The sequence below is a fragment of the Lolium rigidum genome, chromosome 6 (assembly GCF_022539505.1).
Source record: "Lolium rigidum isolate FL_2022 chromosome 6, APGP_CSIRO_Lrig_0.1, whole genome shotgun sequence".
Classification (NCBI taxonomy): Eukaryota; Viridiplantae; Streptophyta; class Magnoliopsida; order Poales; family Poaceae; genus Lolium; species Lolium rigidum.
Window position 1 is genome coordinate 133829091 of NC_061513.1, and position 17801 is coordinate 133846891.

A 17801-nucleotide genomic window follows, 5' to 3' on the forward strand; every position below is an offset into this window, starting at 1 on the left:
TACATGTAGTGTCCTTGCCAGGGATCTCTCCTCTGGATTGGGGACTTGTTGTTTCGTGGAGAAGAAGAAGCTGGGGAGGAAGATTAGGACGGCACTATTTTTATTTCATTTCCTTTCTGCCCATTACAGCCAAGACCCTGGAGCTTATAACTTGCCCCTGCACCTTACGCCACACGCTGGCCACAACCCACAGTTACACACGCACTCGCTACCCACGGCCCACTACTACGCTTGGCCCAACTTCTGTTGCTCACGTCTGCTTCGTCGAGTCCTTCTTCAGCTTACGCTTACCTGGCTCACGTCTGCTTCGTCGAGTCCTTCTTCAGCTTACGCTTACCTGGCACCGCAGCGCCTAGCTTAATGGCACGAGCCGTGACAGTTGCCTCCCCTTCAGAACCAGCTTGTCCCCAAGCTGGGGCATGTGGAAACCTCTGTCTCAAAGCATCATAGTCTTCCCAGGTTGCTAACTCCTCAGGCATAGTGGACCAATGAATTCGAACCTGGAGTAGAGCTGCATTACCCTTCTTCACCAGCCTACGCTCAAGTATTTCCTCAGGTACCAGATTAGCAGTGTCCAAATGGAGTGGTTCTGGCAGGGAACTGAACACTGGAGTATAATCGGGGACGTGTTTCTTCAACTGAGAGACATGGAACACGGGATGTACCTGACTGTTCTCCGGGAGCTGCAGTTTGTATGCTGCTGAACCAAATGCGCTGAAGAATGACAAAAGGGCCAAAGAACTTCATTGCAAGCTTCCTGCACGGTCTGTTCACAACTGTATGCTGAGCATATGGCTGTAGTTTGAGAAAGACCGAATCCCCCACTGAGAATTCCCTTGGTGTGCGATTCTTGTCGGCATCATTCTTTATCTTGGCTTGGGCCCTTGTCAGATGTTGCTTGAGAAATGTTGAATACTCCTCCCTTTCCTTCAGCCAGCCTTGCAATTCCAGGTGTGCTGCTTTGTCCGTCACCGCAAAATCTCCCATATGAGGACCTTCCCATACACTGCCTTGAAAGGAGTACAGCCCAAGGATGTATGATGTGTCGAGTTGTACCAAAACTCAGCTAAAGGAAGCCATTTCGACCACTCTTTCGGATTGTCCTGCACAGCACATCGAAGATACATTTCGAGACATTGATGACTCTTTCCGTTTGGCCGTCCGTTTGCGGATGGTATGCTGTAGACATCTGTAATTTTGTGCCCCATAACTTGAATAGCTCTGTCCAAAACTTGCTTGTAAAGATAGTGTCTCTATCAGATGTAATTGTGATTGGCATACTGTGTAATTTGACCACGTTGTTGAGGAAAACTTCAGCTACTGTGGCTTCTGTGTATGGATGTTTGAGCGGTATAAAGTGACTGTATTTTGTGTATCTGTCTACTACTACTAATATGATTGTGTAACCATTGGATTTTGGTAAACCTTCAATGAAGTCTAGGGAAACTTCTTCCCAAGCTCCGTCAGGTACTTTTAGAGGACTCAATAGGCCAGGGTACTTACAGTGTTCGTGCTTGGCTTGTTGACATATTTGACATTGTTGAACAAAATTGGCTACTGCCTCCTTAATGCCAGTCCAATGAAATAACCTCTTTACTCGCTGATAACTTGCTTGTATGCCCGAGTGTCCTCCAATTGGAGAAGAATGGAAGGCTTCTATCAATTTTGTTTGTAATCCTACATTTGATCCCACCCAGATTTTTCCCTTGTATTTGATCAAGCCATTTTTCAATGAGTAAGGTGGTTCTGCTGTAGGATCTATTGCCAGTTTCTGCAGCAAAAGTTGAGCTGCCACATCCACAACATAGGAATTGAGGACTTCTTGGAGCCACACTTGTTGTGCCGTGGAGACAGCCTGTAGAGAAAACATGTGCCCTACCCGGGACAATGCATCTGCGGCCTTGTTGTCGGCGCCCTTTTTAAACTGAAACCTGAACTGTAACCCAACCAATTTGGTCATAGCCTTCCGTTGCAGATCAGAGGTCAGCACTTGATCCTCTAGGTTACATAGACTTTTATGGTCAGTTTTGATAACGAATGGGCCTCTGGAGATGTAAGAACGCCATCTGTCTATTGCCATCATGATGGCCATGAATTCCTTTTCATAGATGGACAGTTTCTGATTGGCAGGTCCTAGCGCCTTGCTGTAGAATGCCACTGGATGTCCCTGCTGGCTAAGCACAGCACCAATGCCCGTCGTGCAAGCATCTGTTTCAATGCAGAACTTCTTGGAGAAATCAGGAAGGGTGAGGACCGGAGTAGTGACCATTGCTTCTTTCAACCTGTCGAAAGCGGTTTGTGCCTCTGGAGACCACTGAAAGGATTGCTTCTTGAGGAGGTTGGTGAGAGGTTTAGCTATTATACCATAGCTTTTGACAAATTTCCGGTAGTATCCGGTAAGGCCCAAAAATCCTCTCAGCTCAGTGACTGTTGTTGGTGTTGGCCAATTTGCCATGGCTGCTGTTTTTTCTGGGTCAGTTGCCACTCCCTTGATAGAGATAATATGTCCCAGATATTCCAGTTGCTGCTGTGCAAATGAACATTTACTAAGCTTCGCAAACAACTTGTGTTGCCTGAGAATAGCCAACACCTGCTCCAAGTGTTGTACATGACTATTGAGGTCTTGACTATAGACAAGAATGTCATCCATAAAGACTAAGACATACTTTCTGATACACTTGGAAAATAGGGAATTCATCAAACATTGAAACGTGGCAGGGGCATTGGTCAGTCCAAAGGGCATGACCCTGAACTGAAACTGACCGTGGTGCGTTTTGAACGCAGTTTTTGGTTCATCATCTTGTACCATGCGTATTTGGTGGTATCCGGCTTTCAGATCCAGCTTTGAAAACCACTTAGTGCCTGCAAGTTCATCAAGTAATTCGTCTACCACAGGCATTGGGAATTTACTCTTGACAGTAATGTTGTTTAGCCTCCTGTAATCCACGCAAAATCTCCAAGTCCCATCCTTCTTTTTAACCAGTAGGACTGGAGAAGCAAAAGGGGACATACTAGGTGTGACCAAACCTGCAGCAATCATCTCATTCACCTGCCGCTCGATTTCATCTTTTTGTTGTGGGGAATAGCGATACGGTCTAGAGTTAACCGGTGTGCTATCAGGTAAAAGAGAAATGGCGTGGTCAAAAACCCTGTGAGGAGGCAACTCACCACTGTCCCGAAAAACATCACTGTAGGTGGCTATCACTGCTTTCACAGAGTCAGGAACTGCATTAGACGTAGCATCGGCAGATGTTGTGACCACAACAGTTGCCCATATATCATTGCCCTTGAGTGATTTTTCCAGTTCATTCAATGACATCTCATGGAGCTGAGTAACAGATGTATCAGTCATGCCATGTAGTGTTACTGCTTTTCCTTTGTACTCAAATTCAATCCACCTCTCTTGCCAATGACAGGTCATTTTTCCACATGATGCTAACCAATCCATCCCCAATATGGCGTCGTAACCTCCGAGAGGAACAACTTTCATGTCAGTTTGAAACGTAGTGCCATTGGTCCACCATTCCAAATCTTTCACCTCCGTGGAGCAGTCCATGTACTGGCCATTAGCAACCTTTACCTTGAGAGGAGCAGGTAATGGTGTTGTTTGGCAATTTAACTTATCCACCAATTGTTGGTCAATGAACGTATTTGAGCTTCCGGAATCAATGAGCAGAATCATGACCTGATTACCAACAAGTGCACACAGTTTGATTGACTTTGCATGAGTGGTCCCTGCCATTGCATTAGCAGTGAGGAAGGCTGCTGCAGCTTCCATTCCTTCTTCTGTTGCTACAGCATCTAGGATTTCATCAGATAGAATAACCCCGTCCACTTCCGTTTCAATAGCTTTAATTTGAGTTGCTTGACGACTGGCACATATATGTCCTGGGATGTACTTTTCCCCACAACCATAACACTGTCCATTAGCTCTGCGGTATTCCTTCAGTTGCCTTGCTTTCCAAATATCTCCTGCAGTAAACTGAGTTTTAGTTGAAGTATCAGTTTTGGTCATAGGCCCTTTAGCTGCAAACGGTTTCTGGTATTTGCTCGCTGAAGACTTGCTTCTAGCCAACAGTGCCTCCTGCACCAAGGCATACTGCATAGCTGCATGAACAGAGGTAGGCATTTGCATTTCAACTGCAGCTCTGAGTTCTTCTTTCAACCCCAATATAAACCTAGTGACTAGCAGAGTTTCACTGACATGCCCTTCATACAACCGCACCTTGTACACCAACTGATTGAAAGCCAAACGGTATTCCTGCACTGAGCCTATTTGCTTAAGCACCAACAATTCGCGCATACAGTCGCGATGAATATTAACATCAAATTCATCCATAATTGCATTGCTAAAAGTAGGCCAATCTGAAACTGCATCAGTAAACTTGACAGACTGATACCAATACGCTGCATTGTCTTGCAAGTGTAGGTAGGCTGACATGACTTTAAAGTTCTCAGGGATATTGTACATCATAAAATAGGCATCACAATTATCCAACCATATGCGAACCCCTTCTCCACTGAACCGAGGGAATTCCATTTTTGGCATCCAGGCGCGCCTAGGATTATTGGCACCAGTATCATCTAGGGGTGGGCCATTGTTCGTACCTTGGTTGCGCTCGTTTTGGCGGCGCTGGTTCCGATCTGGTGGCGGCGGCAGTAGTGGTGGTGGTCCTCGCGGATTCACGATCGTCGTCGTCGCTGCACTGCCTCCTGCCGCAGGTGAGGGTGCGTGCAGGCCGCCTCCGGCCATGCGATCTAGCACTGGGTCGCGCTGCTGTGCCGCCTCCTTGAGCACGCGCGCCACCTGCACGTTGTCCTGGTGGATTTCCCCAATCTAGCTGACCGAGAGGTCGACCTTGGTCTGCACCTGCTCGATCCTCGCTGCTTGCTCTGTGAATTTGGAGTCCAAGCCATCCAGCCTTGTCTGGATCGTGTCGATCCCCTCCACTTTCTCCCGAATCAGCTTCAACGCCTCGAGTTCCTTCATGACTTTCTCCTCAAACGAGCCCATGATGTCCACGACGTGCCTTGTCTGCGCACTAGCTTTGAACGGCGCCGTCGCAACTCCCCCTAAATCCCCTCGAACGCTGATTTCGGATTTACAGGAGACTGCTCAGAGAGTGATCCCCAACCAACCAGTCGATGTTACCGAGGTGATCTCGAGTCTACGGAGCGCGTGCGGATCGTATAGCTCTGATACCAAGTTGTAGTGTCCTTGCCAGGGATCTCTCCTCTGGATTGGGGACTTGTTGTTTCGTGGAGAAGAAGAAGCTGGGGAGGAAGATTAGGACGGCACTATTTTTATTTCATTTCCTTTCTGCCCATTACAGCCAAGACCCTGGAGCTTATAAGTTGCCCCTGCACCTTACGCCACACGCTGGCCACAACCCACAGTTACACACGCACTCGCTACCCACGGCCCACTACTACGCTTGGCCCAACTTCTGTTGCTCACGTCTGCTTCGTCGAGTCCTTCTTCAGCTTACGCTTATCTGGCTCACGTCTGCTTCGTCGAGTCCTTCTTCAGCTTACGCTTACCTGGCACCGCAGCGCCTAGCTTAATGGCACGAGCCGTGACAATACATGTACCTTTAGTTTTCACAGACCAGTTTGTCAGGTTTTTTGTTGTTTATTTATTTGTTTCTGATTATCTTTTGGTGGCTCCTGCGCTTCCATCCTTGGAGCTGATGTTTTCTAAGTGAGGTAAGATTTCTAATGCTGGAAACTAACTCACTGAAGATGCATCAAACATGCATCTCTTAATTTTTGGAGAACCTGAAGTTCTCAAAGTTCAAGTCCTAACAAACGTCACTGAAGATGCCAAATATTTAGGAGTACTGAAGACTGATGAACAAGGGTTAGTCGAGAAAATACCTAAAGACAGCCCTGACGAACAATGGTGCACAGCTCTATTCTACTACTAACTCAAATCAATATCAATAACAAAGATATTTCTATAGCGTATTTATTCAAGACCTTGGATTTTTTTTCTACGAATTACTCAATCTTAGAATTCGTTGATTTTTGACCAATTTTTTACCGGTTACAATTAGAGCATGTCTAACAGACCCCGTAAAAGGGGCAAACCCGTATAATAACCACCGATATACGGGTTTCGGCTCTACCCGGCCGTCTAGCACGCCCCGTAAAAACGCCCCCGCATCGTTTTTTGCTGTTTTCGATTACGGGGCGGGTCGTCGCCCCCTACTTGTGCGGGGTGGGAGCGGGGATAGAGGGCGAAACCAGTATCCCATTTCCGAAACCGCGCACGGACATTTTAGTTCCCCCCACCCGTTTTCCCCCGCGCGCCGCCGCCGGAATCCGTCAGATCCGCGCCCCTCCGCCGTCCGCCGAGCCGCGCCGAGCTGCGTCGACACCCGCCGCACCTCCGCCGCACCCCCGCCGAAGATCCGCGTCCCTCCGCGCGCGCCGCCGTCCTCCCGCCGTGGTCTTCTCCGCCGTTTTTCGCCGGTGAGTATTCCGCCGCGTTCTTCTTCGTTGCCGCTGGTAAAATGGTCGGATTTGGGGCTGATGTATGGTACACCGTGGTAGATGGCTTCAGAGGATGTGCACATGGCGGATTTGGACGCGACGTCGTCCGATTGGTCCTCGTCGGATTCCGACGATTCGGACATCGACGAGTTGCTCAACGACGACGAGACGGAGATGATGCTGCTCCTGTTCGGCTTGAAGCAAACGGAGGACCGCATGAAGCTGCTGGATCAGCCGGAAAGGATCCGTGATGGGGCGTATGTGCATTCCGCGGAACCGCGCGCTCGGCCACGAACAGCTGATGCAAGATTATTTCGCCGAGGTACCGACCTATCCTCCCCGCCTCTTCCGTAGATGGTACCGAATGCGTAGGTCTTTGTTCGAGAGAATCGTCAAAGATTGCGAGGCAAATTGCGATTATTTCAAGCAAATAAAAAATGTTGCCCAAGTCATGGGATTTAGCCCATATCAAAAAAATTCGGCCGCCATGAGGGTTATTGCATACGGTATACCAGCAGATTATACCGATGAGTACCTTCGCATTGGTGTGCAAACAACCACGGATTGCGTGCGTATGTTTGCCAAGATGGTGATCAAGTTGTATGGAGAGACGTATCTCCGAGCTCTAAATGAGGTTGATACAAAAAAGGCTCATGGAGATCAATGAAAAGAGGGGGTGGCCGGGGATGCTTGGTAGTTTGGATTGCATGCATTGGACATGGAAAAATTGTCCAAAAGCATGGCATGGAATGTATTGTGGAAAAAGCCGTGATGCTACCATTGTTCTTGAAGCTGTGGCCTCTCAAGACTTATGGATTTGGCATGCTTTTTTTTGGATTGCCGGGGACACTCAACTACATCAACATCTTAAATAGATCTCCTTTGTTTGCAAGACTAGTTAAGGGTGAAGCTCCACCTTGTAACTACAAAGTTATGAATAATGAGTACACCATGGGGTACTATCTCACAGATGGTATTTACCCTAACTATGCAACCCTTGTCAAGTCCATAAAAGAGAAAAAGGACAAGACTTTGACAAGAAAGGAAGCTTGCTTCACCAAAAATCAAGAGGCATGCCGCAAGGATATTGAGAGAGCTTTTGGTGTCTTGCAAGCAAAGTTTGCAATTGTCCGGGGTCCTGCTAGGTTTTGGGACAAGGAAACTCTTGTTGATGTCATGACATGTTGTGTGATTCTTCACAACATGGTCATTGAAGATGAAAGAGGTTTGAACTTGCCATGTTTCTATGACAATGTTGGCACCCGATTGCAGCCCGAGAGGAACCCTGATCGGATTGAAGCTTTTCTTGCAGCTCATCGAGGCACTGAAAATGCCGAGACTCATCACCAGCTCACCCAAGATCTGATTGATCACCATTGGCAGTTGCATGGCCAATGATTTATTACATTCATTTCCCATTGTTGTATGTGTGAAACCTTCATTTCGAAACATTTGTTATTTGTTTAATTCTTCCATTAGAACAAATTAACATTTGTTGACATTTCCGAAAAGCATTATTGTAATAATTATGACGATTATTGTGTGATGTAAAACATTTATTTTATGTGAATATTGTGTTGGTTCTAATATGCAATTTGTCAAAAAACCCTATTTTGAGAGATTGAAAACCCGGACGAGCTAGCAGACCCCATATCCCCACCCCGTAACCGAAAAGTGAATATAGGATCCTCTACTCGCGTTTTAAGGGGCGAAAAAATACGGGCCCTGTTAGACATGCTGTTAGGCTTCACCATGCGCTGCGCACATCCAGGCGCCAGCATCCCCGTCGTCGGTGTTCCCCGGGAGAACAGACATAATCGTGATGGAGACTTGGGTCCGCGCCGCCGTGGAGGCCATCCACTCGTCTCGCGCCCAAGCCGTCATCTACCTCGCCGGCGGGGCCTCCCAGGTACTGGCCACCACCTCGCCTCCCTCTTCTGCTCCCTCCCCCGCGACATCTCCGCAGTAATTTCGATACCTGGACCGCCGCAGGCGCTCGGTTGGCTCCTCTCCGTGCCCGGCGCGTCCGGCAGCGTCCTAGAGGTCGTCGTGCCTTACTCCAGGGCCTCTATGGCGCAGCTACTCGGCAAGGTAAAGCTGCACACGAGCACCCGAATCGACCGAATCCCTTCTGCTCCATTTGCAGATTCGTTCTTGTATCGACACTCGTCGGACTGACCATGCTTGATGTTCAGTTGCCCTTGCAATTTACAAGCAAGCAGGCCGCAGAGGACATGGCGCTGGCCGCGTTCAACCGTGCCCTCAAGCTTTCTGGACCAGGTCTGTGGGTGCCTTCTCTAACCTCATGACTCTAGATAATTATGCAAAACGAGGATGCAGTCTGCACCTGATATTATCTGTAGTATCAGAAAATGTAAGTAATTGGGTGAGTGTACTGACAGGTCTACAAGTAATGGGTGTTGGCTTTACTGGGTCACTCGCTAGCTCACGCCCAAAACAGGGTGAACACAGGTATCGCTCGCTCCCTTACACCTTATAACTAACTAAAAATTGTTCGAGGAAAAGGAGCCATCAAAAGATCTTTAGTTATTCCTTACTTCATGGTAGTGTTTACAGTACCGAACACAAAACTTATCAGTTATTAGATTTCATTAAGTGAGAACAAGTTTAAAGCATTAAATCTTGTCAAATTAGGGCAGTGATTAGCACTAGCATTTCGACATAGCATTTGATATGATCATGCATAGGCTTAGCCTCTTATTGAGATGAACGAATCACTTGCTTACATAAGATTTAGTGCTTATGGCATTTAATATTTGTTGCTCTAGCTTCTAAGGCATAGGAGCTTGAATACATTATGTATTACACAAAATTTCCAGCATTTTTGGGTGGGAGTGGACCTTTTCCCTTCTTTATTTACGATAATAGCACCTATTTGTTTGTTAAGACTATGTCTTCACTGTGCTTCATATAATATTTGGAACTCATTCAAATAGGTTCTATGTGTCAACACGAACACAAAATTGCCTCAGGACATCACATGTAACATTGTCTAAGGTACTACCAATACTCTTTATTCTTAACGAAGCATTCCTCTGGGAGTCAATGTCATGGTATGCTATGGTTTTGGGCTATTTTTCGCATCTTGGCGCATTCTACTGCACAGTGCATTGACTTTTAGAGCCTTTTTCGTAGGGTTTACGGAATAGAGAGGAAGAGGACAAGGTTTCAAGTTATTTTGTGCTCAAGGTTTGTTATATATAGTTCTGACTCATACATCATTTGAGTTGGGCATCATAATTAGCAAATATGAACAGCAATCCTGAGCGGGTGATCATCATGTCAGTACTAAAAGTACATTTTGTTATATGACATTCCCAGTTGGCTCTCCCTTATAGGAGTTTCCTGTGATCCAGGCAATTGCAGACGCATGCAGAGTTTCTGCTACCATTCAGTCAGACCTTCAAGAACCTGAAATTCCAAAAGAAAGTGTGGAACAGTTTGATGAAGACCAAGAGCTCCAGCAAGTTATTGATGGTCAAGTCTGCATGAAAGTATACCACTTTTCTGGTATATTATGGCGCCGTCGCTATGTTTTTCATGCTAGAATTCTTTCTTGTTCTTTCTTAAATCATATTGTTATCTGTCAATTGTAGATCCAGCAGAAAAGAATTTCGACCGGAAACTAATTCTACCTGGTTCATTCAACCCCTTGCATGATGGCCACCTTAGGTTGTTAGAGGTTGCATCAAGGTGAGATGTTATCAAATCAAGTATTTGTATAACTGGATTTTGTCATCCTAAAAATTAGCAAGTTGAAAATATATAAAATTTGTAAGGAGTAATGCGGTTTAAAAATCTACTCTGTTCTGAAAGTTGAGATATGATCAAATAATTTTTTTACCAATTGGGTTTTTCCATCCTAAAAATAATGTGAGAATATATTTAAAAAATGGATATGAAGTAATGCGGTGTAATGTTTGTTTTGTTATACTAGAAATGATTTTCTTTACAATAGTGAATTCAGTGGATACTGGCAGTGCAGTATCATTTGTGTAGCTGTTTGTGTAGCAAATATGTACATTCCATTAAAACCTGTTTTTTATTGAAGTCCCCCCAAAAAGTAATTGCCCTTTTTATTCACAAATCCTCTTATTACAGCATGTGTGATGATGGACTTCCGTGCTTTGAGATATCAGCAATCAATGCGGACAAGCCCCCACTATCTATTGCAGAAATTAAGCGTCGTGTTGAACAATTCAGAAAAGCAGGTAGGAGTGATCCACTGCTATAGTTCTACGTGCTAAAGTCATACTTTGTTTTTCTTTCGAATTTTATCATGATAGTCCCTAGAGCTATTACTGGTTTGCTATGCCAATCTCTTAAATATGCTTTAGTGTGAGGATGCAGAAAACTATGGAGTTTTGTTCCACCATTCACTCATGCAGTCGTTTTAGCCTCTTAGGTGATATTTCGTTTGATAAAAAAATCTGCGATACAGATGTGTGGGGACTGGCTTATACTTGTATTGACTATGAATAATGGTTGGCAGCTTGAACATCACACCTCTTTAGATTTACTAAAATTCATGTTCAGTTTCTCGTCAATATGACTAATGTTTCTTTGGCTTAATGTAGTAAGTAAAACTGTATTTGTAAGCAGGAGGAAACTCTGACTATGCTGTTCTTTCTGTTGCAGGGAAGAACGTGATCATATCTAACCAACCATACTTTTACAAGAAAGCAGAACTTTTCCCAGGCAGTGCTTTTATAATAGGTGCAGACACTGCAGCGAGGCTTGTTAATGTAAGTTTGGTCTAGCTTAACGACTGTTTACCGAGCTGTTTGTTTTTTTTCTGAGTGAGTGTGTTTGCTTTATATCAAGTGTTTTATTTTATGTTATATAATATTTGATAATGATCCAGTTTTTAGCATTTCCCTGTCCCTACCTTCTTTAGTTTCTTACCAGCTTATGCTTTTGTTTGAATATGAACTGTGACATTGTCTTTAGTTCTATGAAAGAAATCATACCATTTTAATGGCATGGTTAAGTGAAAAGGATCAACTGCTTAAGTCATTATTTACAGTATTGAGCTATGTTATAAGTCCAGACAGCATTTCTGTGTTGGTCTCAACAAATGACATCGCTACCAAACATGTTAGAAAAATGATATATGCAATTCCAAAAGGAAGCCCTTTTTCGATATAAAAGGAAAGTTTTTCTTATGCAAGTCAACCTAAGGTAGACACCTACCATCAAAGCAACATTTAGTTTAACCGTAACAAGTGAATTTCACGTGCAGCTGATTTAGAATCTAATACTCCATTATTTATAAGTTGTAAAAATATTTGTTATTTAAGATATATTTGGCTAAGTCGTTATGATTCACAAATTCATTTACTGGAATTTATCATAAAATGAATGTTCGACAATTGAGTAATTTTATTTTCCGAAACTGAATGAAGTTTACTCATGTCAGCCTAAGTATTATGGAGGTGACTTCAACAGAATGCTGGAGATTCTTCTTGAATGCAAAAACACTGGCACAACATTTCTTGTTGGTGGTCGAGAGATCGAAGGAGTTTTCAAGGTATGAATATACCATGATGTTTTCTTTTACATGCATTGAAATTCTTTCTCATCATGTACTTCACTATTTGTTTTGAAGGTCCTTGAAGATTTAGACATTCCAAGAGAGTTGAAGGACATGTTTATCTCTATACCAGAGGAGAAGTTCCGGATGGACATTTCATCTACTGAATTAAGAAAAAGCCAAGGGCTCTGATTTGTCATACACGTGATCATGTTCTACAACATATACGAGATGTCTGTTTCTTGGACTGAGTCTTTGCAAATAGCCATGGCAGTGTTTGATGCCATAGTTTCTTTATGCAGATAGTTATTTTAATGTGTATATTAGTAAACCTAAAACACATACCAGCAGTATTACGGATCAGAATGCTATGAATGCCTGTTTTTTTCTTCGAAAATCATGTAATTCTTTGCGTCTGCCTTTTGGGTATGCTGTTATTGGACACTTTCATGGGTCCTACTGTCATACACATACAGATTCATCAGTGTCTCAGTTGGAAAAGAACGCATTAAATTCTTGATAGAGAATACTTTGTTTGAGATTATAGCATAAGAGCTCTTCTCATATGTATTGCTTAGCTGACAGGTACCGTACATACTCTGTGCGCTAGCAGTCAAGTTTGAACTCTTAGCTGGAGTTTCATCTCCTTTTCTTGTCTAGTACTGGGTTCATGCAATCATTTCTGTTACTTGAGCTGGTTCATATTTCTTGAAATCTACTCCAGTAAGGCAGTAACTGGGGAGGGATTGTTAATATATGCTGACAGCTTCGTGCAATAGTTTATCTGAATTTTGTCTTGACAGGTCCTCTTGGTATTTTGTTGAGCAAATTGGCATCGATCTTCTCATAGAACTTCTTGATGTCTTCACCACCTCTTGCAACGAGATGGTCCATTTCTGGCTCGTATCGTTGGTACAACACTGGCAAAGTGAGGGCGCACAAGAATCCTGTGGAAGTAAGAAAGATATGCTTGTTACAATATTTGGAAACTTAGTTTTGTATTTTTTATGAGACTGGATTGATTAATGTGTTTTCCTAGCATCCTTTATGTACTCCGTTCCATAATTTTTGTCATGGTTTTCGTTCGGTTTTAAGCTAAAACCACGACAAGAATTATGGAATGGAGGGAGTAGTTATTAGTTAGTTCTACCTTTTGTATTTATTTTGCTGAAAATTACTATTTTCCATTCTACTTACCAAGATAGAGTAGGCTTGTGAAGCTGCAAGAACCTCCAATCACTGACAATACCAGCAGGGATCCTACCACCTTAACAAACATAAGTTAAAAAACAACTTGAATGTCAGTATAGGTTTAGGTTAAACAGATATAGCAAAATAATGGTGTCAATTATTGGCTAAACATCGTGTTGAGAATGTAGTGTGGTCGATTTTAAGATCTCGTCAGGGGTTTTGTATTAATCCATATAGGTGCTAGAACTGTAACTGTCACATGATTTGTCTTTCCGTATCAAAGATAGCATAGAAGCAGATTCTGTACCAGTAGGAATTTCTTCAGATCCTTTCCACAAGCGATATCATAAAGAAGAGATACAGCATTTGTCAATTTGTAACGAATGGTCAAGGCCATTTCTCTGAAGGTATGTTCAGAGATGACAACTTGTGGAATCCTTGGTGGGTCTCTGCAAGTTGAAATTGGTCAATTGAGTTCCACTCCCTTGAAGTCATGATTTGGAATCATTTTAAGCTAAAAATATCCCAATATCTCTGTAGAGAAAAAGGGAACCATACATGTCGAAGAGTGGTGCAGCATTTGAAGCGATGAAGATCACAAGCATATTGAAGATGGCAATCTGGCAAAGGAGTGGAACTATATTGTACTCAACCACGTCGAAGAGGAACCATATCAGCGTGGCCCCAGCAAGAACTCCAGCAGATAAGTTCCTGTCCTTCCACAGCAGAATGTCCGCAGCTGCAAAGCCCCAACAATGGAATCCATAACTACATCGGCTTAGATGGAGGCTGTGGCACTGCAAATATTGTAGGGTAATTGCCTAGAAACAAAGCAAGAACATCGTACCTTTGCCTCCACCCAGAAGCCGATGGATCGACTTGTGCCTGTGGTATGGCCTTGCCACATGTGGTCCGTGGTCAGGATTGCTGGGGAAATGAGGAGGCATGGCTTCACGCGTTTGGGATGTTGACCGGATTGATTTTGTGTCTGATTTGGGAAGTTACAGAGATTACACCTTTATAGGCACCCAAAATGCTAGTATGATATCCAAGGGAGCCTATGTTGACAAGGAAAGGATAGCTTGGCCTGTAGGAGGTTGAGCCATTGAGGGGAATAAACGTATGAAGGGCAAGAGTTGCTTCAGCCAGATGTTTTCTTCGTTTGTCTAGAAGCAAGTTTAGTTGTTAACAGTTAGATTATGGCAGAAGCTTGCCGCGATACAATCTCAGTGAAAATTGTTGCCATGAACTGGCAAGGCATCAATGTCCTACACTCTGTGTAATGTTCAAAACCCGAACCTATTTGCTATAACCTCCAAATACTTCATCACTGCGTCCTTCCCAAAATGCATCAAGTTGTGCCTTCTCACCACAGAAGGCAGCAACGACAAGCTCCCTCCCGTTTATTGTTTATTTGGAGGCTATTTGGAGGAGCTAGCGTTTATTGTACACCATGGCATAAAGGGCTTATGTCACCACAGCAGGTATGAACGTATATATATAGCCTACCAGCTCAAAAAGAAGAAAAAAAAGGTATGTTGCCTAGGGAAATTCAATTTGGGTGCATATGAATCCAAGCATATTGTAAAATGTAAAAAATGTTCTGGAGGGAACTTGATGATAACAAGGTGGAGAAACCGACGGATGCGCAAGACTTTAAATACAGTCGCAATGGTCTGCTTCACTCCCAGGGGGAATGTTAGGATACGGCGAGTTAGAATAGATATAAGACTCGACCATCTTATACTACAAGTCTCCCTCCTCCATGTACCTCTATGTATACCTTTTGAGGGCTACCATAATAACACGAAACAAATTATAGGGTTCACCATGATACCTTTCCGAGACTAACCAAGTTGGACCTCGATACTTGTGCCACCGTCGTGGATGGTTTGACCAAATTGGACCTTGAGACTTGTGCCACCATCATGGATGGTTTTGGGTGGCTTCAGGGTTGCGCACCAACCTAGCCAAATGCCCGCTCTATCCCATACATTGCCTATCGGAGCAGGTGGAGAAGCCCGCAACATCCTTCGCTGTTCGGTGGAGACACTACCGTGCACATACCTAGGACCCCCTCTTGGCCTTAGGAAGGCGACGGTTGCCCAATTACAACCCGTGAGCTACGGGAGTTCTTCATCGTCATGGATAGATGCACGTGACGTGCATGGAAGACGCCGCCATGTTCCTCATGCTCGCGGCTGTTGTCGACCTAGAGTGTCAAGAAGAAGAAGCTAATCTGGAGCAAGCCGGCGATAGCGGCCAAGAAGAAGAAGAAGAAGCGAGGTGACCCTTCCCTCTCGCGACCCGCGCCCCCCGCGGCGGCTGGGCCGCGCCTCTTCCCCAGCTCCCCTCAGGCCGCCTCCCCCACCCTCCCCTGTCGCCGCCGTCGGCGGGGATGCCTCTACCCGCTGCGAAGTTGGGGGTGGGAACCTCGGGCTGGCGGTGGTGCTCTTCGGCGGGCGACTGTCCGACGTGGTGGCGTGGAACCTGCGCGTCAGGTGGGAGGAGGGGCAGCGACATCATGGCAGGGCTTGCTCGGCCTAGATCTAGGCCTAGTTGGGTCCCGGAGGGGCTAGGAGGTCGACCCGCGCTTGGCACGCCGGCGGTGCTCCCTGGAGGCGGAGAAGGCACATCGACGGTGGGTGGGTTGCGGCGACACTTCGGCCGGCTAGCTGCAGCGTAGCAGTGGGGCTTTATGGGCCAATTTGGGTCCGACCGGGCTAGTTCGGGTCTGGTTTTCCTCGTTGCCACATCGGGTCGGCTACCGCAAAGGCGGTGGAGGCAGTTCCCTCCCGCGCGACTGCGGTGTTGCTACCCCCATCCCTGCTGCATCCCTTCTCTTCCTCTAGGCCCTACTCCGGTGACCACAATTAGGAGGCGAGGATGGCTACAAGACCGTGGTGGCGTGTGCTGGTGGGCGGCATGTTAGGTGGAACACGTCGGAGCGTCTGGGGTGGTCGGGAGAAATCCTTGTCGGCATGTTCGACACCGACGCGATGACGCCTGCGGGTGTCACCTTGCCTTCCTGAAGGGCGTTGGGTGTACCTCCTCCTTAACCCCCTCCGTGTACCGGGGGAAATCCTAGGACTAGTCCGGGCAGCAACGACGTCATTGTCGGTTCCTTGGTGAAGGTGTTGATTGGTATGCGACGCCTCGGCGTGCTAGGAGCGTGGTGGTACTTCTCTGGAGGGTGCAGGGTCATCATCGTGTGTCGGCATTAATTTTTCTTTCATTTCTTTGTCTTTTCTTTTGAGTTTGGTTGTGCTGAGCCTTGTATATTCCTTGTATCTAGTGGTTGCTATATTAATATAGCGGAGCGAAAGGCTATTTCGACGAGGAGAAGAAGAAGCGAGACGTAGCTGGAGTCTAGCAGTTCCGCCATTCTGTAAATCCACATGTTTCTGAACAAACTGGAGAAATTGGTTGGTTTGCTGCTTGGGTTGCGGGTGGTCAGAAAGTGGACGCATTTTTGAATCCGCAGACCCGACGCCGGGTCCCACAAGTCAGCTTCAGATGGCCAAGAAGCACACGCCTCTGGTGAAATCTGTTGACAGCACGTTGACAGCTGTAGTCATCAGGTGGCCCACACGTCAGCGAAGGTCGACGACCGTGGCCCCACAAGTCGGAGCGGCAGCCCTTTAAAGCCTCCCCTTGCCGCCTAGACGAAACCGTTGTAACAAACTCTTCATCCCCTCGTCTCGCTCGTCTTCCTTCTTCCTCACAACGCCAAAGGAAGCCGAGGAGAATCCAGCCAGCCACCTCCTCTCTTCCGGGCGAGGCTTCGAGATGGAGCACCAGGCGCCGGAGCAGGATCAGGAGCTGGCGCTGGAGGGGCCGGCGCAGGAGGAGGAGCAGGAGCAGGAGCTGGCGCTGGAGGGGCTGACGCTGCAGGCGCAGCAGCACGCGATGGTGACGGAGCTGTTCGCCGGCGTGGACTTCGTGCGGCTGCGGAACGGCCGCGCGTACCTGCACGCCGCCGACGACGGGCGCTCCGTCTGCCTCGACCGCCGCGCCGCGTCGCGCAACGCGGTGTGGGCCGTCACGGTGGACCTGTGCGAACGCACCGCCACGACGCACGTCCTCCTACGCGGCGCCTACGGCCGCTACCTCGGGGCCCCCGACGCCACCGCGGGCTGCTCCTTCCTCCCCACCTGCCGCGCCGCCGCGCAGCGCGACCGCGACGGGCATCAGGTCCTGGCCCTCCTGTGGCGGCCCTGCCCGACGACCCGCCAGGGCGTCTTCCGCCTTTGCGACCCGTCCGGGCGCTACCTCCGCGCCAACCCGGGGTGCCTCCTGCCGTCGTGCCGCCGCGGAGTCTCCGTCTCCGCCTGCGCTGGCGCTTCCCGCGGCCTCGGCAAGGCCATCCAGTGGGTGTTCGAGCCCGTCCCCAGGGGAGCCAGGCCGCTACTCCAGAGACCGCCTGAGGTGAGTTCCTCGTCCCCTGCCTGCCTTCATCGATTTCCTCATCTGGAGCGAGCGTGTGATTATTGAGTCCTCCGAGTTCACCGTTTCTTCACCGAAACTCAACTTCCGCTGAATTTCCTTCCTGCTCTGAGAT

The 17801-nt window shown here is 46.7% G+C and overlaps 2 protein-coding genes across 2 annotated transcripts; one reads left to right on the forward strand and one right to left on the reverse strand.

Annotated features, from left to right (window-relative positions):
- Positions 1 to 8278: 8278 nt before the first annotated feature.
- Positions 8279 to 12454, forward strand: LOC124661778. The gene is made up of 12 exons (XM_047199665.1): positions 8279 to 8404; positions 8488 to 8586; positions 8691 to 8775; positions 8898 to 8967; positions 9453 to 9513; positions 9652 to 9705; positions 9873 to 10026; positions 10113 to 10209; positions 10618 to 10727; positions 11155 to 11261; positions 11936 to 12046; positions 12125 to 12454. Exons 1-12 carry the CDS (start codon positions 8318 to 8320, stop codon positions 12239 to 12241), a joined length of 1152 nt encoding a protein of 383 aa, XP_047055621.1. The 5' UTR covers positions 8279 to 8317; the 3' UTR covers positions 12242 to 12454.
- Positions 12455 to 12562: 108 nt separating this feature from the next.
- LOC124661780 (reticulon-like protein B2) lies at positions 12563 to 14216 on the reverse strand. Its single transcript, XM_047199666.1, has 5 exons — positions 14088 to 14216; positions 13799 to 13979; positions 13548 to 13689; positions 13247 to 13316; positions 12563 to 12996 (listed from the first exon to the last, which is right to left on the reverse strand). The coding sequence occupies exons 1-5, from the start codon at positions 14185 to 14187 to the stop codon at positions 12830 to 12832; spliced, it is 660 nt and encodes a 219-aa protein (XP_047055622.1). The 5' UTR covers positions 14188 to 14216; the 3' UTR covers positions 12563 to 12829.
- Positions 14217 to 17801: the final 3585 nt, after the last annotated feature.